Source organism: Capra hircus, chromosome 5 (genome assembly GCF_001704415.2).
Source record: "Capra hircus breed San Clemente chromosome 5, ASM170441v1, whole genome shotgun sequence".
Taxonomy (NCBI): Eukaryota; Metazoa; Chordata; class Mammalia; order Artiodactyla; family Bovidae; genus Capra; species Capra hircus.
This window is the reverse complement of record NC_030812.1, coordinates 14,581,482-14,606,266: the sequence shown is the minus strand read 5'-3', so window position 1 is coordinate 14,606,266 and position 24,785 is coordinate 14,581,482. Positions and strand designations below refer to the sequence as shown.

Here is a 24,785-nt window from a genome sequence, read left to right as displayed (position 1 = left end):
AATAAGAATATAATTCTCACATTTTCCAAGGTTTACCAGGAAGATATGGACGTAATATGAGTTTAAAAGTATAAAGAAAATTTTAATTAAATTATTTCACCACACATTCAAAGGAGTTTAGAATACCTGGCACCATAATAAGCCATTCTGGCATTTTGACTATTTTAAGTTAAACGCACTTAAAAAAAGGAGCAAATTTAAGAACCCTCTAATCTTCCTTCTTTTTCTTAAAAGCAAGAAATTAAATTCCCATGTGAAAGATATTTTCCTATAACAGAAGCAAAGAGACATTCTTATCTTAAGGATGGGAAGCTAAAGCCAAGAGATATGTACGCAAACAAGCTTGTTAAACTAGCCTTTATTTCCTAGTCACTTTTCAATCCAATTAACTACCTTATTGCCCAAGCTCCTCGGCTTCTTCTCACTTTCACGATTTACTACTCTTTGTCCAACTCACTACGTAAGTTCAACCTTAACTGCTTCTTGGGGTCTTAATTTTATTGTGAGAACTCTCACGTACATGTAAAAAAAAAAAATTAAAACTTGTATTTTTTTTCTTCTATTTATCTGACTTACATCAGTTTAATTCTCAGGCCCAGTTTGAAAAAAGAGAAAATTTTCCTCCTCTACACCATTTTGTATAGGTATGTTATATACATCTACCCAGAACATTTCCTACCATATTTAGAACAGAAACCCAAAAGTATATTATTTGAGAAACAACTATGTATTTTTATAAACTTACCAGAAAGACAATTGTTGCTGACATCCAGTTTTTCCAAAGAAACAAAATGAAAAAGTGGTACGATTTTTGTCAGGCTGAAAACCAAAATAGAATTTAAAGAAAATTTAAATTGGAGTGTTCTTAATATTATTGATGTAAGTATACAATAATATATTTATTTAATACAATAACAATGTTATAAATTATAACTCTGGATGAAATACATGACAGTTGCATTTTCACAATAAAATACAATAATGTAACATTAACTAAAAGTACTTTTAAAAAATACAGTAGTTATAAGATGCTACATATTTATTCTATATTTACAATAATATATACAAATATATATTTATATTTATTTATAAAGAGAAATGATCATGGAATTGCTAATATCAATAATAAATATCAGGAAGCTTAATGTGTGTTTGGTATTAAAATAAGGATAAATGGGCTTTCTATTGTTTTGTTTTTGTATATGGCTAGCTAAATTTATGAAGAATTCATAATTTCTTTGTATTTTTTCTGGCTCAAACATATAACAAACCATTCAGAGTCAAAAACATAAGATTATTTATTTTTACTTATTAACAATATAACTTTAATTAGAGTTAATAACTTTGTTTTTAATTTTAAAAAGTTTCATTTACTAGATTCAAAGTATTATAAGTCCTGTAAATATAGAAGTTACACTGGGGTTGTTTTTAAATTGGAAATATGCATTTAAGGAACACAATAATAGAAAATGTTTTCTATTGATAAAATACTTAAATTTATCAAACATATACTAATATTTAAAATTCATACTTATTAATATAAGAATGTTCAAATTCTAATAACAGTAAATTTTCTCTGGCTTTTAAAAGTTTCTATCATTATTTAAGATACAACTGTCAATACCTCACATTCAAACAAGGAACATAAATGATATTGAAAATATTCACAGTATTAGTAACAAAAATCTATGAAGGGAAAATTAATTTTAGTTTGATTTGCATTTCAAACTAAGACAAGATTATACTTTCTTTGTTATACAGCATCACATTACCCTAGCTACTTGGCATTAAAAATTAAGTTAGTTCATCTAAATCTTTAGAAAAGATGAAAATTTCTTTGTATAAAATATATTTTCATCACAAATAAAAAAGTCTTCTGAATTAATACCCTCTATAAATGCTGAAGATTCATGCATGTTCAGAATAAGCTTTTACTAAAGGAGTATTTCTGGTACAAAACAGAAAAAAAGTATGTATTAACTTCCACTTTTACTTTCTTGGTGTTTATAATGTCCCTCCAGTTGCCCTGGCAGAGGTTTTTACATCTTTATTCCTACCAACATCTTGCCAGGGCAAAAACAACAACAACAGCAAAAAAAAAAAAAAAAAAAAAGTACTATTATTCTAAGATCAGAAGTTTGCAGGATAATATTGTGACTGGAAGCCTCATGTCACAAAGCCAACCCTTGTGCTGAGCTTAACTCCTCTTGTATTATCCTGTTCTACATTAGAAGAGAAACAGAAGATGGTACTGATGCTAAAATAGACTAAGTAAGGAGACTGGAAGATCTCTCTGATTATACTCAATCCTAAGTACAATATTAGTATTTATACTACCTGAGCAACACTAATTCCAGGGGAAAATAGCCAAGGTAATAAAAGAAAAAGTGATCAAATATTGGTCATTACATTTGTATATATGGTTCATTATCTACCTATACATTCCTTAATAGCAAACTTTACTGAAACATCACATGTATTCTAAAAAAGAAAGAAATGTAAAACTTTTTCAATACATAATCAATGGATTTGAGTCCTAATTTTGACATTTCCTACTCAGGCATTCTAGATCATTATTACAAGTAGGAAATTTAAGTTCTTCAAGTGAAAATACAATACTAATAAATGCATTTATTAAAAGAAAATTCTTACTTTTTTTTTACCTTTAGTATATTTCTAATACTAAATCTTTGCCCTTATGCTAAAAGGATTTTGAAAGATTAATAGATACTGAGTTTTTCTCTTTTGTCGGAATATCTCATGTTTTTAACCAATAAGTTATATGTGGCAACATTTGGTAACATATAGGTTATAAGAGACATCAACTAAAAATAACCAATAAAGTTTTAAAATTGAAAATAAAATTTTCTTTGCAAAAATAAAGCATTTCTTCAGGTAAAGAAATATTTGGTTTAACTACATATTTTTCATAATATCAGAATTTTATCTTTTCAGAGAACCATGCTTTTAGCATCATATTCTTTTTTTTTTTTTTTGGAAATTTTAGTCAAGAAAACTGGCTATTCATTCACCTTTATGACTATTCATTAGGATGGCAGAAACCTAATAGTAGAATCATTTTTTTTAACCTCTATAACTTTCCTCTTACTGACATTCTGTGTATATTTTTTTCCAAGAAAATTCAAACCAGAAAGACAAAGGACATTAGTGAAAACCTAATACCATTTGACCTTGTCACATTAGCCCTGGGCATAAAAAAGATATAAATTTCAAAGACGACAAAAAGCAAAAGATTTGTACAATGAGCAGCCAATGGGTAATAGTTTCCCCTTTCTGCTCCTACTTAGAGTCTCACTGGAAGAGGAAAGACTTATGAAGCTGGAGAGTCTTCCAGTTAGAACTCCGCTGAGAAAAACTTAAAACAGTCACATGTCCTAATGAAAATTTAAAACAGAAGTCAGGATGAAACAAATATTTCAAACAATAAGCAGTAAGCATCATTCTTTATATGTATTTGATTTGCTGGAAAAGAGCATATGGGTACATAATTTCTTCCTTGTGATGAAAATATTTATCAAAAATTAAAAGAAAAATATGTACATTTTAAAAGACATGCCAACCACAAATCCAAATATCACATTTATAAAATTCTCCTCAGGTTTGCAACACGTACTGACATACAATATTGTTTTGAATAATCACAAAATCCTGTAAAACAGGTAAGGTAGGTATTACCACACATTTTATATGTGAAAAAACTGAGAATCAGGTAGTGAAAAAAGATTTGCTCAGTGTCAACTGACAGGTAAGTCGTTAATTCAGAATTCAAACCCAGCCAGATCTATTGATCCTGAGTTTTACCAAACCTAAAGTAGTTCAAATAAGTCAACACACATGGTAAAAGCTTAACATAATATGGATAATTTCTGCAGTTAATAGTATTAGCTTCTGGTGAAAAATACCTAGTATGAAGATTATTTTTTCACTGATTTTAGGAGATAATTTAACTAATTCACATGTTTATTTCTATCAATCACATTTCCCTGGTGCCCTAAGGACTTATTCACTTATCTTCTCAAAATGGTAGGTTATTTAGCAAAAAGCTTTCAGAAACTCACACACAAAAAAACCCTTCAAATATAAGTGATATTGTTTAAAAATGCAAAATAATATATATTATATAATTTTACCACTTTTTTATATAGCTAAGTGCACCAGATTGTTCTTTTATTTCTAAAAGATTTTGCAGGTAAGGACATATGCTACTCAGTCTTGTATCACCCAATATAGCAAACACCACCTGAATAGCCAAGTGTTATGAGGCTAATTGCTGCAAACAAAATTATAAATAAGGATTATTTGGTTTAAGTATCCCAGTTATTGTTATCAACTCTAAAATGTTTTAAATAGTTCATTTTATAAAATTCCTGGTCATCTATAATTGATATGAGAAAGAAGACACATTATATTGATAGGGCAAAAGTCTATTAGCTGGTGTGAACTTTAATTTTTAAAAGCAGAATATTCCTTTGATGACTTAAATTGTCCAAAGAAATAATGGAATTATTTCTCAAAAATGTTGGTGTTTTAAATATTTTCTAAATTCTTTAAGATTATTACGCTCATCAATTGGGCATGAAATCTAGTTCTATAAAATGTTAGATATGTGCTTTACTGCATCTGTCCAAAGCATAAACTGAGTATTTCTACAGAAATTGTATTTCTAACCTGAAAAATACGGTGAAAAGATCTGATAAGTTTGTGATGGTGTAACTACTTAAATAGTATTATCTGACAGTGCTGTTCAGAAATAAATATCTTTTTACAGGCAAATCAACTTTCATATTTTAGATATGATTAGAACAACTAGAAGGAATTTTAAAATACAAATTCAGTTTTTGACATGTCAAATTGTGGAATAGTTTAATGGGTAGAAGTCAAATCATTTAGGACTCAAGGGATGAGCACTATTGTGACAGAAATTGAAAGAAACTTATGTTTGGGAGGGGATATATATATATATATAAAACAATGAGTTGTCTTTGTTCACTTGTTTTGCAAGAATTATACCACTCTAAGAAACAACTTCTTGTAAAAGATAGCTCCTTTCCCTTACTTCTTGTGCCTTTGATGACCAAATTAATCATATTAGAGTTAATAGGCCTCAATGAAATATTAAACAGAGGGAGGCATATACATCTTGTACTCTTGTTTCAGTTTCAGTTTTAGACAGCTATTCTCTGCAAAGATCCAGATGTTTGGTGGTTTCAAATGGATCTTCTGTGGCAGGTACCCATCTCGATTTAATATTAAGGTATTTTTTTAAGTGTTACTTTATATCCTTAGGGAAATCAAATTTAAATCTGTCTTAACAGTTTCAAAAAGACATGCAAGTTGAGAGCAGATTAAAAATCGTTCTTCCAGGACTTAATAAGTACCATTTGAGAGAATGAGACATCCTCCTGAATTAAATTAACTACCTCCTATGTTTTCCAAGGAGGGTATCTTTACAAATATAAACAAATCTGCCCTGAGAAATTTCCATAAGTACATTTTTGAGAAGGAACAAAATGAGTAAGATCAGTGACAATTAAAATCCTACTAAAATTTGAGGATATGTCAATATATGAAATTAGATTTATAATTTATGCACCAAGTAATGTACATTCCTTGAATTATTGGAAAAACCTAACAGCTTTTCTACTTATTATGAAGATCATACATTTACATTAATGATTCACTGCCTTTAAGCTTAATAAAGCAAATTATACTTGTACCTGTTTTGAGAGATAGTCAGGATTTGCAGTAAAGGCAGCCAGTATGAAGAAAATGTTTCCACAGTTGAAATGCTGTTATCATCCAAGTGCAATTCTCTGAGAAGAACGTGATTCCCCAAGAATGGAAGCTATATTTAAAGTTGAGTTATTAGCTTATATTAAGCAAAACATTTTTGTCAGTTAACCAAATTTAAAAATATAAAGCCTACCAAAACTAACAGATATATTCGGATAAACAGCATGTCATAAATCAAAGTATAATATTTGAGAGTGTTATTATAAATAAATTTCCAATAATTATTTTCATAATTAGCATATTTTTAATTAAAAGGCCTCATAACAAATCTTAAATACAACTGCAGATAAATTTGGTCCCACTTATACACTGAATCATACTGAAAAGTTATGATCTATATTTTAGTATTATAAAAAACTAATGTTGAATTTATTTGTTTATAGATATTGCAATAATGTTGAACAGCTTTTAAATAGTGAAAAGTATATAATAGTTTAAACTGGAAGTGAAATTCAGTTGATAAGCAAAAAGAATAAAAATTAAACAAACTGCTTTTAAAATGTGTGGTTGATATTTGCAGCAAAAGAAAAATTTTGTGTTAATCAAATTAATTCAAATCAATTACCTGACTTAGATAATTTCCCTGTAACTTCAGTATTTGGAGCAATCCACAGTTTTCAATGCCCTCAACTTCAGTAAGGTGATTATGTGAACAATCCAGGTATATAAGGGTAGGTGTATCACAAAGACCTGTTGTACTAATTAACTGATTATGGTCCACGATCAGTTGCTGAAGATTTTTCAATGATTCTAAGCCACCTGGAAGAAAAAATTTCCAGGATCACTTTATCATACATTCTTCCAAACTCTAGAGTTTCAATTTTCTTCTAAATAAATGCATCTTTTTATTTCTGAATATCCCTAATTACAAGACTTAGCTCAATTTCCTGAGGAAAAAATATGTGTAAGCGTAAAATATATTATTATTTGAACTTATACCGGAGACATATTTTTGAACGACAATTATATACCACTTTAAAATAGAACAAAATACTAGAAGTCATATATTGGGCATTGAACGTTGTATTTCAAATGAAAATATAACAAGAGAGGGGGTGTAATCATTGAAAAAATAACAGTTTCAAATTCAGTTTCAGAGTCATTGACTTTTGAATATTTGGTTAAGTTGGTTATATATTAATAGAATGTAATTTTCATACCATTGAAATATCTACCTTAGATTCACTAATGAAGTAGGTATAACTTATTAATATCAATAAAATATTAGTATATTTTTGTAGTATTATAAGATTGTGACAGTGGCCTTCTTTTTACACAAATAAACTTAAAATCAATGATTTCCATCTAAAAAATATCAGAGGAGACTTAGATTAGACTATAGCTCAGTGACTATAAAGAAAAAAACTGAGAAGGTTGTTTAAATAAGTCAAAAAAACAGAAAGTCATCACTGGAAAGAGATGCCAAGGAAGTCTGTAAAAATTTCATGGAAGATATTAAAAATATTTTAAAAAATTATTTAGAGTGAACATTTGACTATATAGCTACAGTTCTCTGTAGCTACTACTATGTTATATAAAATAGGCATTTCCAGAAACTGGAAATATCATTTAAGGTTTGGGTTAAGTACTAGTAAGCAGAATGTCTTCTGTGAGTATCGTGCAGATGGGAGTCATTGAACTAGACATTACGGAACTGAACCTCATTCTGATTTTTTGTCAAGCCCGCAAAAAATAACTTTTTCAAATAAATGATGAAATTGTTTTTCTACCAAAAATGTTATATGATAATAAATTAAAAGATCATCTTAAAAGAAACATAATTATGAATACAAATTAAAATTGGGAATATATGTAATTAATTTTTCCTGAAGGAATTTAAAGCATTTAATCCAAGATTTATTCCTTTTATTATATACTGTGATTTACAGAAAGGGCAGATGGTTTGTTTATATCCACAGTGGATAAATAAAAGGAGGAATCCAGTAATATTACCAAGATTTCATGAGAAAACTTAATTCTCTGTATCATTTTTTAAAAATTCAGATAGTATAATAACTTGAATTCTGAGTGTATTGTAAAAATACTTCACAAAGATATGTATTAAGAATATTTTTTTAATTATAGTATATCTAATAGTTGGAGTAAAATAAACAACTTAATGTTATGGATGATTATTTCTCATAAAAAATTTTATGCTAAAATGTAAATTTTCACATAATGAAAAATTTTGCAATTTTTCCTAAGAGAAGCAGGAAAAGGCATAGAAGACACAAAGGAACAAAAGAAAGACTCAAATTTTAATTCAGACATTTTTGTACTTTTTAAAATTCTTATTTAGAATTAATGTAATGGTATTTTCCTGTAATATAAAATAGCAATTATGACCAAGAGAAAATTATTATCTGATGTTATCAAGGACTGAATTATTCTGCCCTATAAGATATTTGACTAAAATGAACGAACTATATGTTATCAACTCCAAGGTATTAGAAATAATATATAACATACAATAATAAATATATATTAGCTTCAATATGGGCTTCCCTCATAGCTCAGTTGGTAAAGAATCTGCCTGCAATGCAGCAGACCCTGATTCAATTCCTGGGATGGGAAGATCTGCTGGAGAAGGGACAGGCTATCCAGTCCAGTATTCTTGGGCTTCCCTTGTGGCTCAGCTGGTAAAGAATCTGACTGCAATGTGGGAGACCTGGGTTCAATACCTGGGTTGGGAAGATCCCCTGGAGAAGGGAACGGCTACCCACTCCAGTATTCTGGCCTAGAAGAATTCCATGGGCTGGTTGCAAAGAGCTGGACATGACCGAGCAAATTTAAAATCTGATGAACCAGAAAATACTTCAGTTTAGAATTCCTTGTAATCATATCTACTAACAGAAGCAGAAAATATTAAGAAGAGGTGGTGATAATATACAGAAGAACTGTACAAAAAAGATCTTCATGAACCAGATAATCACGATGATGTGATCACTCAACTAGAGCCAGACATCCTGGAATGTGAAGTCAGGTGGGCCTTAGGAAGCATCACTACGAACAAAGCTAGTGGAGGTAATGGAATTCCAGTGGAGCTATTTCAAATTCTGAAAGATGATGCTGTGAAAGTGCTGCACTCGATATGCCAGCAAATTTGGAAAACTCAGCAGTGGCCACAGGACTGGAAAAGGTCAGTTTTCATTCCAATCCCAAAGAAAGGCAATGCCAAAGAATGCTCAAACTACCACACAATTGCACTCATCTCACACACTAGTAAAGTAATGCTCAGAATTCGCCAAGCCAGGCTTCACCAATACGTGAACCATGAACTTCCCGATGTTCAAGCTGGTTTTAGAAAAGGCAGAGGAACCAGAGGTCAAATTTCCAGCGTCCGCTGGATCATGGAAAAGGCAAGAGAGTTCCAGAAAAACATCTATTTCTGCTTTATTGACTATGCCAAAGCCTTTGACTGTGTGGATCACAATAAACTGGAAAATTCTGAAAGAGATGGGAATACCAGACCACCTGACCTGCCTCTTGAGAAACCTATATGTAGGTCAGGGAGCAACAGTTAGACCTGGACATGGAACAACAGACTGGTTCCAAATAGCAAAAGGCATATGTCAAGGCTGTGTATTTTCACCCTGTTTATTTAACTTTTATATAGAGTACATCATGAGAAATGCTGGGCTGGAAGAGCACAAGCTGGAATCAAGATTGCCGGGAGAAATATCAATAACCTCAGATATGCAGATGACACCACCCTTATGCCAGAAAGTGAAGAGGAACTAAAAAGCCCCTTGATGAAAGTGAAAGAGGAGAGTGCAAAAGTTGGCTTAAAGCTCAACATTCAGAAAATGAAGATCATGGCATCTGGTCCCATCACTTCATGGGCAATAGATGGGGAAATAGTGGAAAGAGTGTCAAACTATTTTGGGGCTCCAAAATCACTGCAGATGGTGACTGCAGCCATGAAAGTAAAAGACACTTATTCCTTGGAAGGAAAGTTATGACCAACCTAAATAGCATATTAAAAAGCAGAGACATTACTTTGTCAACAAAGGTCTGTCTAGTCAAACTATGGTTTTTCCAGTAGTCATATAGGGTTGTGAGAGTTGAACTATAAAGAAAGCTGAGCACCAAAAAATTGATGATTTTAACCGTGGTGTTGAAGAAGACTTTTGAGGGTCCCTTGGACTACAAGAAGATCCAGCCAGTCCATCCTAAAGGAAATCAGTCCTAGGTGTTCATTGGAAGGACTGATGTTGAACCTGAAACTCCAATACTTTGGCCACCTGATGTGAAGAACTGACTCATCTGAAAAGACCCTGATGCTGGGAAAGATTGAGGGCAGGAGGAGAAGTGGACAACAGAGGATAAGATGGTTGGATGGCATCATCGACTCAATGGACATGAGTTTGGGTAAGCTCCAGGAGTTAGTGATGGACAGGGAGGCCTGGCACGCTGAGGTTCATGGGGTTGCAAAGAGTCGGACATGACTGAGCGACTGGACTGAACTGAACTGAACACAATTAACCTGCTCAAGAAAATAAGTCATTTCAATCAAAAATGCTAACTAATATTAATTGGTAGTTGTATAAAATAAAATGTCCTTTATCAAATATTTAAATGCCTTAAGCAATCTACTTCCATAAGCTTAGTATTTTTAAAAGCCATGCACATTGCTCTTAAGTTTTTCAGAGCTAATCAAGAACAGGATTTCCTATTAGCTCATTTAGAGCAGGGAATGTACTTGTGAAACTTCTCAATGGTCACCTAAGTGGAGAACCAAGTATGAAACATTAGTTTACACACTGAAGAAAGGCAATAATCTGGCACAAAAGCTAAAAGTAAAAGGAAACAGCACATAAAGCAGGAGAATAATTGGGAAAAGAAAAGGCGAATGAGGTTCTGTGCTGATGGCAGTGATGAATAAGTATACACTTTACAATTATCAAAGGTATTTCTATTTACACTAAATTATATACAGTCGACAGTGTGAGCCAGAGTGGGCAAATGAGGAGAAGAGGGCCACTGCCTTGGCAAGTGATGATGCAGCAGAATAATTTTGCTGGAGGTCCCCATGGAGTAATGGAAAGCGACAGTGTAGTGGGGAGAGACAGTGAGTGTCGACTGCTCTTTAGATATTTAATAATGGCGAGAAGACCTTTCAGAGTCCTTAAAATGGCCCACAATACCCCATCTCTGAACTAATCCTCTACTATCCCCTTTTCTTGGTTCATTCTAATAAGCTGACCTCCTGGCTGTTCCTTGACGATACCACTCAGGGCTGCCTGAATATGTGAGAAACAACAATCAGGGTGTGACATGTTAGGCTAGGAAGAATTCAAGCTCATCAGCTAATTAGACTGAGGCTGACGCTGACGCTCCAATACTTTGGCCACCTGATGGGAAGAGGTGACTCATCGGAAAAGACCCTGATGCTGAGAAAGACTAAAGGCAGGAAGAGAAGGGGATGGCAGAGGATGAGATCATTGGATCTCATGGTTGGCATCGTGGACTCAACGGACATGAGTTTGAGCAAACTCTGGCAGATGGTGAAGGACTGGGAAGCCTGTGTGCTGTAGTCCATGGGGTTGCAGAGAGCTGGACACAGCTGAGTGACCAAACAACAACAAACCAGCCGATTTCAGATATTAAGACGCCATGATTCTCTATCAATATACAGAGAAGCTACACTTGCCCATAGAGATTCCGTCAGAGATTCCAATCTGGAGAAATCATCATGATTTCAAGCCTCAGATACTAAGGAATGTTTGAGCATGTCTACTTTTAGGAATCAATCATATAGTAGCACACACACAACTATGAAGTAACATATAGAGAGATTCCTTGCCATATTATTTAAAAAGCAAAGAAATGGATAAAAGTTAAATGTCTATCAGTAAGAGAAAAGTAAAATAAATTATGACATGAAAGTCACTCAGTCATGTCCAACTCTTTGTGACATCATGGACTATATAGTCCATGGAATTCTCCAGGCCAGAACTGGAGTGCATAGCCTTTCTCTTCTCCAGGGGATTTTCCTAACCCAGGGATCAAACCCAGGTGGATTCTTTACCAGCTGAGTCACAAGGGAAGCCCAAATAAATCATGGAGCATCTATAAAATGAATATGTATAATCTTCAATATGAACTAGCCTAGAAGAATGGCCTGATGTATTTTTGTGTGTAAAATCCAAGTTGCATACATAGGATTTTAGCTATTGAGTATACCTCATATTAAATATACACCTCTATGATTGTATTACATTGAACAAGGCCTAGATTGATTTGTAAGCAACTGTAAATAGTGGTTACTCCTCAAAATAAGAAAGAGAATAGAAGAAGCAGAGAGAAGTTAAACTGTATACATTGTATACTTCTCTATGTTTTAATTCTTAAATGTGAAAGTGTTAGTCACTCAGCTATGTCTGACTCTCTGTGACCCCATGGACTGTAATCCACCAGGTTCCTCTGTCCATGGGATTCTCCAGGCAAGAATACTGGAGTGGGTTGCCATTTCCTTCTCCTCTTAAATGAGAATGTACTTATTCTATAATAATTTAAAAAAACAACACTTTTTAAAAAAAAATCAGAGCAAGTACTGAATAGAATTGTTATTCTATATTTAATTCTGACTACCACTATCACCAAATGGTTGTTGGACTGAACAAAAATGAGAAAAAACTGATGCTATCAATCATTAGAAGAGTTTGCTATACAGCCAAATTGTGGGAACACAGTTTATAGACAGGAGGGCATATCTGTTAGATTTCAAGATCAAAATTTTAGAGGAAATGTAGTGAAACGGCAAAAGAGATTTGGCAGGATGTATAAAACACTGGCCTAACTGTTAATGCGGGAGGATGGGGAAGATGTGCATTTGTGCCTGCTTGTGTATGCCTAATGAAGAAAAGGAAATCATCTGAAAAATATGTATTGAGGTCTGCCAACAACCATGTGAATGTGAGATGGAAAGTAGACCTTTCAGCCTCTCTGAGCCTCGAGATGATGGCAACCCGGTGACACCGCTTCACTGCAACCTCAAGAGAAACCCTGAGCCAGAGCCACCCAACCAGGCCAATTCCAGATACCTGATCCACAGAAAACAGGAGGTAATAAATGTCTGCGGTTTTAAACTGCTAAATTTGGAGACACTCTGCTTCAGAAAAATATGTAACTAATACAGTAGGGATCCTGCTCTGAAGAAAACATGAGCAGAAGAAGACATGTTGAAAATGTTTGGGGCTAGGAAAGAACATTTAAAGAAATTTGATGTAACGAGAATGCAAATACACTAAAATAACATATGTAGGTAAACAAATGGACCAAAATAGCACCATAACAGAAGTGATAAATCATTTGGAAAAACCAGTGTACAGGACAGAGAGCTAAAGATTGGATGGCTCACAAAGAAGAGATAGCCACACTGAGAATAAAATATTTAGAAGCAAAGATAAAATGACATAGATTACATTAATTAGATAAAAACAGACCTGACAAAGTCAACCAAAATATGGATCATCTATGATTGAGAAATAGAACCAAGCCAAAAAAGATTTCAAATTTATTTAAAAGTATTTTTTCCAGAAATGAAGGAAGAAAAATCTATAGTTTAAAAACATTACATTCTAAGAAAAACTTATGTGAGTTTACTGACAATAAGATGTCTTGCTGAATTTATTAATCAAGGACAAAGGATATATTATTCAAGTAGTTGAGCAGAAACAAGTTATGAAGGAGTAAAATCAAGTTAATCTCTAGTTTAACCGCAGAAACAAACATATCAAAATGCAATGGAGCAATGTCCATGAGGTTTTCTCAGGTCGTTCAGTGGTAAAGTATCCACCTGCCAATGCAGGAGACGCAGATTTGATCCCTGTGTTGGGAAGTTCCCCTGGAGAAGGAAATAGCAACCCACTCCAGTATTCTTGCCTGGGAAATCCCATGGGCAGAGAAGCCTGGTGGGCTACAGTCTATGGGGTTGTTAAAGAGTCGGACACAACTTAAGGACTAAACAAAAACAATAAACTGTTACTTCACTATTAGAATAAAAAATATACGCCAAGAGCACATCATTTTACATATACTTTAATAATCATAGGTTTTATTAAACATTTTTAATATTTAGTTAAACTTTACTTAATTATCTAAACCTTCTTTAATCTTTATCCTAAGTAGATTCATTTACATAGAAAAAGTAGGCATCACTGCCTGAATTGTTACAGATAGTGTTCATTCAAGAGATTTCATATTTTGATCACATTTTTTGTATAACATATCTTCTTCATAAAGCAGGTCATTTTGTTTACCATTTTACATTTGCTATTCCTCAAAGAGTTTTGAATCTCTATTCAGGTATTAGCTATGTTTATTATAGTTTTTATTTTCTTAATAGTTATATGTGATAATTTTTTTTCTAATTTCCTGAAATAATAGGCATGATATATCTTTTCTGTTAACATATATAAATTATTTATAGTTTTCACATTTCTATTATAAATATGAAAATCTGTTTTTCTAAAAATAGCTTTACTTATAATATAAAATTCATAACTTCTTGTACAGTCCTAAGACTGGGTTGTGTCCTCATGGAAATAGAAAATGAATATAGAAAGAATATCTGCTCAAGTATCATTTAATTGATAAATTCAACTAGAATTAAAAAAAAATATGACATGGACAATTATTCACAATTTAATGTTAAGTGAATAAAGCTAATTTCAAAACAATATTACAGTAGTGATTTTTTAAATGGATAAAAAACAATCTAGAAAGTTCATCAATACTGGCTATATCTGGATGGTAGGAATATGGATTGTTATTTTATCATTTTATATTCCAATTTATAGAAAATAAGATTGTGTAGATTAAAAGTTAGAAAAAGATACAAAATTCCATTTCCAGAAATTTCTGTTTAGATAGTGAGATCTTTACCCTTGAAAATAACTAAAAACAGTAACTACATTTTTTTAAAGGGTTTCCAAATGAGCTGTTAAGGAAGAATTCCCAGTCCAAAATCTGAATAGATATGGTAGGCAAAGAGAAGTAAGCATAATGGCAAAGCAAGTTTTCACAGTGAGAAAACTTATTAAATCCGATGAATATGAAGATCAATTTCTATAGCCTCACAATTTGAGGAAACAAAACTTAAAATTCACCAACAGTAAGCAAGTATGACAGACAACACCAAGTAAACTGGGATCCCAATCAGCTATACCCAACCAGAAGACAGGAAATTAAACTACCTATCTCAAAACCCCAATATTCAGTGAAAAAGGGAAACAGTCCTCCCTTTAAAATAATAAACACAAGATGACTCTCCCATAGGTTTGCAATTCAAATTCACAATAATGGTGAGCAGAAAACTTCCACCAAAGATGTAGCACAAATGATTCTATATTATTTCTGTCCTTTGGAATCTGAAAAAGTCTCTAAAGGACAAACTTTAATCTCATAACTAGGAAAAAACACAAAGTTTAAGTCCTAAGGAAAATAAACAGGTAACAAAAAAGCACATGAAATACACAAAGAAATAAGATGCCGTAAGAGTTATTAGAAATAACAAATTCCAGCAAAGCTAGACCCACACAAAAATCAGAATTAACTCAAAATAAAAACTCAATGACTAGGATTAACAGTAAATTAGAAATTATTAATTGGAATGTATAGAAATTAACTAGAGGAAGTAAAGAAAGACAGAAAGATAGAGTATAGGAAATGTGGAGACAAGAGTCAGAAGATGTAGGGTATATGAAGTACTCCAACAAAATGAGGAAGATGACTTTTGAAGAGATAATGACTAACAGATAAACTTCAAAAGTGAAAGTCACAAGTTCAATAATTTCATTAGACCCCAGAAGGATGAGTTAAAAAGAAACCGATGTCTAGACACATCAGAATACAAATTCATAACATGAATAACAAGAAAAAATACTTGAAAAGACATGGGAAATATGCTCAAAGTTTCAGAAATTTAAGAGCTGGCTTCTTAAAGCAACATTGAAATTTAAAAAGTAATAAAATAATATTTATAGATTACTGAAAGAAAATGAAATTCAATTTAGAAAAATACACCCAGTTAAATTATAATTCAACCATAAACATTAAGTATATTCATTTATAGAAAAACGGAATCTTCCACAAACTGGTTCTCTCTCTCTCTTTTTTTTTTTTTTTTTTTTTTTGGTTCTCTTCTTAGGGAAAATTTTTTAAAGTATCTGTATCATGAAGAATGAAGGTGATTCAAGATCTTAAATGAAAAAAAGAACAAAGGGCATAAAAGCAATAAACATGGGCAAATACGTGCAAACACTGACTGTATAAAATACCCATAATTATATATCTTAAAGGGTTCAATAAAAATACACTTAAAATTCTGAAAAATCAATTAACTTGAGATAAACTGAGTGTATTTTAAAACTTCTTTGGTTACCACTAAATTAATAAAGTATATAACTATACAACAATTGAGGAAGAAAGGAGGAAATGAGGGGGGAAATACCAAGTAAGTCAAAAGAAGACCAGAGGGGAGAAGGGGCAAAATAGAAAATGTAGCAAAGACATTCTGTTTACAGTAACAATGGACTAGGTAATGAGGAAAAAAATATAAACATAGCTGAAGGCACATAAGAATAAATGATATTACGTAGAATAAGAGGATTAAGTTCCAGAAGAGATGAGGTGAACACATGGATATCATTCAGGATATCAATTAATAGTTCCCAAGGTACTGAAGCCCAGATTAAACAATATCAATACCAAAATATGGACTTAGCTGAACAGAAATTGCTAATGCTTGTAGCTTTAAACAGCAAAGACTGCTGGAGAAAAAAATAATAAAATAATAGCCTCAAAATGATTCTGTAGTTTTGTTTTTCTTAGTATTCTCTGACTTTAAAATAACAAAAAAACTTAACAGTGGGATAACATCAGGTGAAGACAGAGCCAGAAAACAACATATAATCGAAACTATCCACAAGGTATCCAGATAATAGAGTTACCAGACACAGAAATTATCAAAACTCTGCTGAGCCTATTAAAGAAAATTAAAATTTAAAACTTATGTATGAGGTACTATAAAATGTGAATTGAATTCTAAACCACAGAAGCAAATAAAAGTTTTAAACTTGAAAACCTATATAACTGCAAACAAGACTTTTATGAATGGATCGCACATTATATTAGACACAGCTAAAGAGAGAATTAGTGAACTACGATTTGAGTCACAAGGAAACATCCAGAATGGCACATAGAGATGCAAGGGAAATGTCAGAGAATTATAAAATATAAAGCGGGTTATAGAATACAGAGGGAATATATATCTACATCTATATATTTATATAAAGAAATGATAGCTCAGAAATAAAGACTGAATAAAGATGCCAAACCACTGGTTTCAGAGGTACAGTGGATTCAAGCAGGGTGAATACAAAAGTCACTACAGTAGGAATATCAGAGTAAACTGATGAAAACAATGACCAAAAAAAAAAGTCTTTAAAGGGGAAATATTTTTTTCTTCCAAGGATCAACAATGAGGTTGTTGCACATGAACCTAGGCAAGGAAAACCACAATAAAATAGGATACAATCAAATGCAGCAAATGCATATCAGATGACAGGTAGGTATCTCAAAATACATACACACAGATGTGGTGTGTGTGTGTGCGCGTGTGTGCGCATGCATAGTCTTCAGGGGAAAGGGATATCACAGACAAAAGGCAGAATAAAGATCAATGGAGAGGTTTAAAAAGTGACTTTTATTGGTATTTTTCAGTTGCCAAGTCATGTCCAATTTTTCGTGACACCATGGACTACAGCATGCCAGGCTTCCTTGTCTCTCACCAACTCCTGGAGTCTGCCCATGTTCCTGTCCATTGATGCCATCCAACCATCTTGTCATCTGTTGCCCTCTTCTCCTGCCTTCAATCTTTCCCAGCATCAGGGTCTTTTCCAATGAGTTAGCTGTTTGCATCAGGTGGCCAAAGTATTGGAGCTTCAGCATCATTACCAGTCCTTCCAAACAGTATTCAAGGTTGATTTCCTAAATCTACTGGTTTGATCTCCTTGCAGTCCAAGGGACTTTCAAGAGTCTTCTCCAGCACCAGAGTTCAAAGGCATCGATTCTTCAGTGGTCTGCCTTCATTACTGTGCAGCTTTCACATCCATACATGACTACTGGAAAGACCACACAGAGCATTGACTATATGGACCTTTGTTGGCAAAATCATGTCTTTGCTTTTTAACACTGTCTAGGTTTGTCATAGCTTTCCTGCCAAGAAGCATCTAATTTCATGGCTGCAGTCACCATCCACAGCGATTTTAGAGCCCACGGAGAGGAAATCTGTCACTGCCCCACCCTTTTCCCTTCTATTTGCCATGAAGTGATGGGACCGGATGCCATGATCTTAGTTGTTTGTTTGTTTGTTTTAATATTGAGTTTTAAGCCAGCTTTTCACTTTCCTGCTTCAACCTCATCAAGAGGCTCTATAGTTCCTCTTCACTTATTGCCATTAGAGTGGTATCATCTCCTTATCTGATATTTCTCCCAGCAATCTTGATTCCAGCTTGTAAATCATACAGCCCAGCATTTTGTATGATGTGCTCTGCATATAAGTTAAACAAACAGGGTGACACACAGCATTGTCATACTCCCTTCTCAATCCTGAACTAGTCAGTTGTTCCATACTGGATTCTAAGTCTTGCTTCTTGACCCACATACAGGTTTCTCAGGATGCAGGATACTGTACTCCCATCTCTTTAAGAGTTTTCTACAGTTTGTTTTGATTCACACAGTGAAAGACTTTAGTCAATGAAACAGAGCTAGAGGTTTTTCCTGGAATTCCCTTGCTTTCTCTATGATCCAGCAAATGTTGACAATTTGATCTCTGGTTCCTCTGCCTTTTCTAAACTGAGATTGATCATCTGGAAGTTCTTGGTTCATGTAATTCTGAAGCCTAGCTTGGAAAATTTTGAGCATAACCTTACTAGCACGAACAATGAACAATGCAAAGAAATAGAGGAAAACAACAGAAAGGGAAACACTAGAGATCTCTCCAAGAAAACTGGAAATATCAAAGGAACATTTCATCCAAAGATGGCCACAATAAAGGATGGAAATGGTAAAGACATAACAGAAGCAGAAGACAGCAAGAGGAGATGGAAAGAATACACAGAAAAGTTGTACCAAAAAAAGATCTTTATGATGCGGATAACCACGACGGTGTAGTCTCTCCTCAGAGCCAGACATTGTGGAGTGCAAAGTCAAGTGGGCCTTCAGTTCAGTTAAATTCAGTTGCTCAGTCGTGTCTGACTCTTTGTAACCCCATAAATCGCAGCATGCCAGGCCTCCATGTCCATCACCAACTCCCAGAGTTCACTCAAACTCACATCCATCAAGTCAGTGATGCCATCCAGCCATCTCATCCTCTGTCGTCCCCTTCTCCTCCTGCCCCCAATCCTTCCCACCATCAGAGTCTTTTCCAATGAGTCAGCTCTTTGCATGAGGTGGCCAAAGTACTGGAGCTTCAGCTTTAGCATCATTCCTTCCAAAGAAATCCCAGAGCTGATCTTCTTTAGAATGGACTGGTTGGATCTCCTTGCAGTCCAAGGGATTCTCAAGAGTCTTCTCCACCACCACAGTTCAAAAGCGTCAATTCTTTGGCGCTCAGCTTTCTTCACAGTCCAACTCTCACATCCATACATGACTACTGGAAAAACCAGAGCCTTGACTAGACGGACCTTGGTTGGCAAAGCAATGTCTCTGCTTTTCAATATGTTATCCAGGTGGGTCACAACTTTTCTTCCAAGGAGTAAGCCTCTTTTAATTTCATGGCTGCAGTCACCATCTGCAGTGATTTTTGAGCCCCCCAAAATAAAGTCTGACACTGTTTCCACTGTTTCCCCATCTATTTCCCATGAAGTGATGGGACCAGATGCCGTGATCTTAGGAAGCACTGTTGCCAATAAAGCTAATGGAGGTGATAGAATTCCAGCAGAACTATTTAAATTCCTAAATGATGATGCTATTAGTGCTGCATTCAACATGTCAGCAAATTTGGAAAATCCAAATGATACTGACTATATAAAATAATGTTGTCTTAAGGCATTCAAAACACACATATAGACACATATATATGCACGCAGAGTTAATAACTCACTGATAGTACATTAAGTTGGGAGGGAACAAATTAAATTTTCTAAGATCCTAGAAATGCCTTGGAATAAAGAGGAAGGTGGTAAATAAACTTAGATTTGGTAAAGAAAGAAGGAATGATATAACAACTATGCTAAGCCAAAAGAATAGTAAAATAATATAAACCTGAAAATATAAAAGAAAAATAGAATAATTTAAATCCTCAGCAAGAGCAAAAGAAGGCAAGTAAAGAGGGGAAACAAGCGGAACAAGAAGAACAAACAGAATCTAATAGTAATAGAGTAATTGAATCTCAAATATCTCAATAATTGTACTTAATTATTGATTACACTATCAGGGACTTAAAACCTACAAATCAAACTGAATTTGTCCGGCATTTTAGCTAAAACAATAACAAAACAACACATTTTTCTGGTATAGTACAAAAATTCCAAGAAGAGAACTTGTAGAAACAGTGTAAGTGAAAGGTTAGAGAAAGATGTATTATGTAAACACTAAAACAGCAGTTCTCAAAGTGTGGTCCAGTGTCCCCATCCAGAGTACTTTTTAAGGATTTCATGGAGTTAAACCTGTTTTCATAAAAATTCTAAGAGGCCATTTGTCTTTTCTACTCCCATTTGCTCAAGAGTGTATAGTGGAGCTTTCCAGAGGCTACATGAGGTGTGATATGGTAGCAAATTGAATGCAGAAGGACACACGGAAATCCAGCTGTCTTAAGTTAGACATTAAAGAGATTTGCAAATATGTGTAACAATGACCCTCTTCTTATCGTTTTTTTTTGTTTAAAAATACAATTATTATTCTAAAACTGTTACAAATGCAAAGACTTTATTAAACTTTGAATGAATTAACAAATAAAAACAAATATCTCAGTTTTTTCTAATACAGTAAATATTGATATATATAACCCATATAAATGAAAGCTAACTGAGGTTCCCAATAATTTTTAAGAATGTCAGAAACTCCTGAGTTCAAAATAAAGCTGGTTTTATTTTGTCAGACACATAAGACTGAGGAAGAAATCTCTGATACAGTTGAAAAGGGACATTAAAAATTATAAAATGGGTTAATTTAACAGAAACCTGTAACAGTTAAGTGAAAGAGGAGAGTGAAAAAGTTGGCTTAAAGCTCAACATTCAGAAAATGAAGATCATGGCATCTGGTCCCATCACTTCATGGGAAATAGATGGGGAAATGGTGGGAATAGTGGCAGACTTTATTTTGGGGGGCTCAAAAATCACCGTAGGTGGTGACTTCAGCCACGAAATTAAAAGATGCTTACTCCTTAGAAGAAAAGTTATGACCCACCTCGATAGCATATTGAAAAGCAGAGACAGTACTTTGCCAACAAAGGTCTGTCTAGTCAAGTTTATGGTTTTTCCAGTGGTCATGTATGGATGTGAGAGATGGACTATGAAGAAAGCTGAGCGCCAAAGAATTGATGCTTTTGAACTGTGGTGTTGGAGAAGACTCTTGAGAATCCCTTGGACTGCAAGGAGATCCAACCAGTCCATTCTAAAGGAGATCAGGTCTGGGATTTCTTTGGAAGGAATGATGCTAAAGCTGAAGCTCCAGTACTTTGGCCACCTCATGCGAAGAGCTGACTCATTGGAAAAGACTCTGATGCTGGGAGGGATTGGGGGCAGGAGGAGAAGGGGACGACAGAGGATAAGATGGCTGGATGGCATCACCGACTCGATGGATGTGAGTTTGAGTGACCTCCAGGAGTTGGTGACGGACAGGGAGGCCTGGAGTCCCACAATTCATGGGGTTGCAAAGAGTCAGACACGACTGAGCGACTGAACTGAACTGATAACAGGTATAAATTTGTGTGTACCAGATAGCATGGCCTCAAAAATGGATTGTCCACAAAAATTCATTTGTGTTTTTCCAGTGTTACAGTAAGAATATTTAAAGCAAAAAAGAAAAAGCTATGACAATAAGGATCTGCCATCTACAATCATCACAGGAGTCACATAAATCATGTTTTCTCTGGGACTGTGCTAACAGGACCAGTGCCCCATTTAATCAACAAGCAGTGTGGTATATATCACTAAGGCTTCCCTGATAGCTCAGCTGGTAAAGAATCCACCTGCAATGCAGGAGACTCTGGTTTGATTCCTGGGTTGGGAAGATCCGCTGGAGAAGGGATAGGCTACCCACTCCAGTATTCCTGGACTTCCCTTGTGGGTCAGCTGGTAAAGAATCCATGTGCACTGTAGGAGACTTGGGTTGGGAAGATCCCCTGGAGAAGGGAAAGGCTCCCCACTCCAGTATTCTGGCCTGGAGAATTCCATGGACTGTACAGTCCATGGGGTCGCAAAGAGTCGACACAACTGAGCGACTTTCACTTCACTTCACTTCAGGATATATCACTAATGAACAGGCCCTGAGGCAGGCAGTCCTGCATTTTAATAACACATGCCTATTTGAAAATAGCTATATATATAAACAAGTTATTTAACTTCTCTAATCCTTTGTTCCTTTTTTTGTGGAATGGGAATGATTTCATACTATTGGGAGGATTAAAATATTTTCAGTAGTATGTATAACACTTTCACACGTTCATACTAAAAGTAATAGTTATTGTTTCCTAACAATCGTCCTCATAAAAACAAGGAGTTAGTAAACTGTAACTGCAGTGACCAAATAAGGCTTAAAAGAGATATGTCTGAGCTAAAACTTGAAGAAGGAATTGGATATTAATACACACTCAGAAATGTCTATACACAACTGATTAAACAGTAATTTGATCCAGTCAACGCACTGGATCAAAAGGCAGAATCTAGATGGAAAGGAAGTTAGAATAAATTGACCTCCTTCCTCTTTTAATCTCAGAAATTCTTTGTTGTCAAATAAAGGATGAGAATTGAGCAAAATAGACCTATAGCAAGACTTATGTTAGAGTATCATTACTTCCTCAACATCTCTAAGAAAATTATTCTCTTCTACTCAAAATTTCTGACATTTCTTCTACAACCCATCCAAAATAAAACAAATAAAACCCCCAAACATTCAACAGTCTCTTTCAAAGGCCTTTCATATAATACAGAATTGCTTAAATCTTCTTGAGTCTACAGCTTCAATATATTCCTTAGTGGCCCTTTAAAAGTTTTCTAGGTCCCACTAAATAAAACTGAAGTCAAGTACATTCATCCCTCAAAAAGCCATTGCCTGCGGCAAAATTAGCATTTGGCTATACTTGTTAGAAATATCTATTTCAAAGAATTCCTCCCACAGAAATGAGCCAATGGTCTAATAAAACACTCCTGCCACAGGAGGGGAAAAAAAAAAAAAAAAAAACCTTTCCTGTAAGGAACAGCAAAAATAACGATTTTTGATTAGGCTGAAGGTTTTCACTAAATAAGTGTTTGGTAAGGTCTCCCTCCTTTAGTTGCTCCATGACTGCTATGTTTGACAGCTATGTACCTATGTGCTGAGCTACACATGAGATTTTCAATTTCCATCAGAAGCCCTTCAGGATCATACAGATTGTACAGAAAAAAAAAAAAAAAGAATACTGAAACAGGAATCAGGAAATGAGGATTCTAGTCCCACCTATGCCAGAAGTTAGATGAAAACTATGTAGGTCTGTTTTTCCATCTGTAAACTAAGAAGCCTGGACTGGCAGATCTGCCAAGTCCCTTTCAGCTTTGTACTAAGCATTGTGTAGCATTTAGTAAGCTAGCACCATCTAGTGGAATCCAAAGGATTCACTAAGCGTATAATGAAAAGCATTTCTACAAGCAAAATATCTACAGCTTTCTCTTATTTTACTTCATTATTTTTTCCTAATGTTCCAATGACATTTGGCAGCATGAATTAATTCAGGCACATTTCTCCATGAGCCACAATACAGTAATCAAACCTGTGTGAAAATGCTGAATTAGTTCAGTATCTTTCAAACTTACAATACTAGTTTCATTTATTTCAGAAGACAGTATTAACTGAAAATAAAGCAGCAAGAAAAAACAACAACAACAACAACAACAAAAACCTCCTGGTATCTATCTACTTACCATATTTTCTACAAATGTGTTACCTGAAATTTATAAATTAATGATTTAGAAATTATTGGCCTCAAAGAAACCATTTTTCCAGATTAAAGTTTTACTAAAATACCAGAGATAGAAGCTGCATGAATAAGGAAACAAAAACAATTATATGCTTTTACACGTTAACAACACACTTATTTTCATTTTTACCCAATAATCAACAAAGAAAATATAGCAATTTACACCTATTTTCTTTCTTTCTGTTCTAATGCCTGGAAAAACTTTTACACATAGTTAGTGCTCAATATATTTGCTCATTAATAAACTTATTAGTGAATAAATATTAAAATTATATGTTTCAGCATAGAGTTTATAATATGGTATAATAAAACAATAATAATCTTAAATGATACTAAATGTATATTTATGAGAGAGGCAATAGAATGAAATAATTAAAAAATCAGGTATTAGCAAAGACAAGTGATTTTCAAATCCTGGCTCTATCACTAAATAATGGTGTGATTTTAGCCAACTTACTTAAACTTTGTATTTCAGTTTTATTATCTGTAAAAAAAAGAAAAGATTAAACAGTACCCAACTCATACCACTTATGTGAAAATCAAATGAGTTAATATGTATAAAGTACATAAAATAAATGCCTGGTTGGCAGTTAAAAAAAATGTTATCTATTACTATATTTGTTATACTAAGTTCTATAAAACACCTTGGTCATGAAGCATGAATTTTAAAAATTAATTTAGTTTTAAAATGTTTCTGCTAGAAAGTCAATAAAATACAACATATTTTCAGAGGGTAAAAGAAAACTAATCATAATTTACAAATCACCTATTTTTCATTTGTGTTGGCTAT

The 24,785-nt window shown here is 33.8% G+C and overlaps 1 protein-coding gene across 1 annotated transcript in view; it reads right to left on the bottom strand.

Annotated features, from left to right (window-relative positions):
- The window catches only part of LRRIQ1 (leucine rich repeats and IQ motif containing 1), a 211,204-nt gene that overhangs the window by 135,498 nt on the left and 50,921 nt on the right, over window positions 1–24,785 (bottom strand). Inside the window, exons 11-13 of the mRNA XM_005679778.2 lie at window positions 6,380–6,573; window positions 5,739–5,866; window positions 746–819 (exon numbers count right to left, since the gene is read on the bottom strand). Of these exons, the coding sequence (XP_005679835.2) occupies window positions 746–819; window positions 5,739–5,866; window positions 6,380–6,573 (396 nt within the window). The remainder of the gene's footprint in view (window positions 1–745; window positions 820–5,738; window positions 5,867–6,379; window positions 6,574–24,785) is intronic.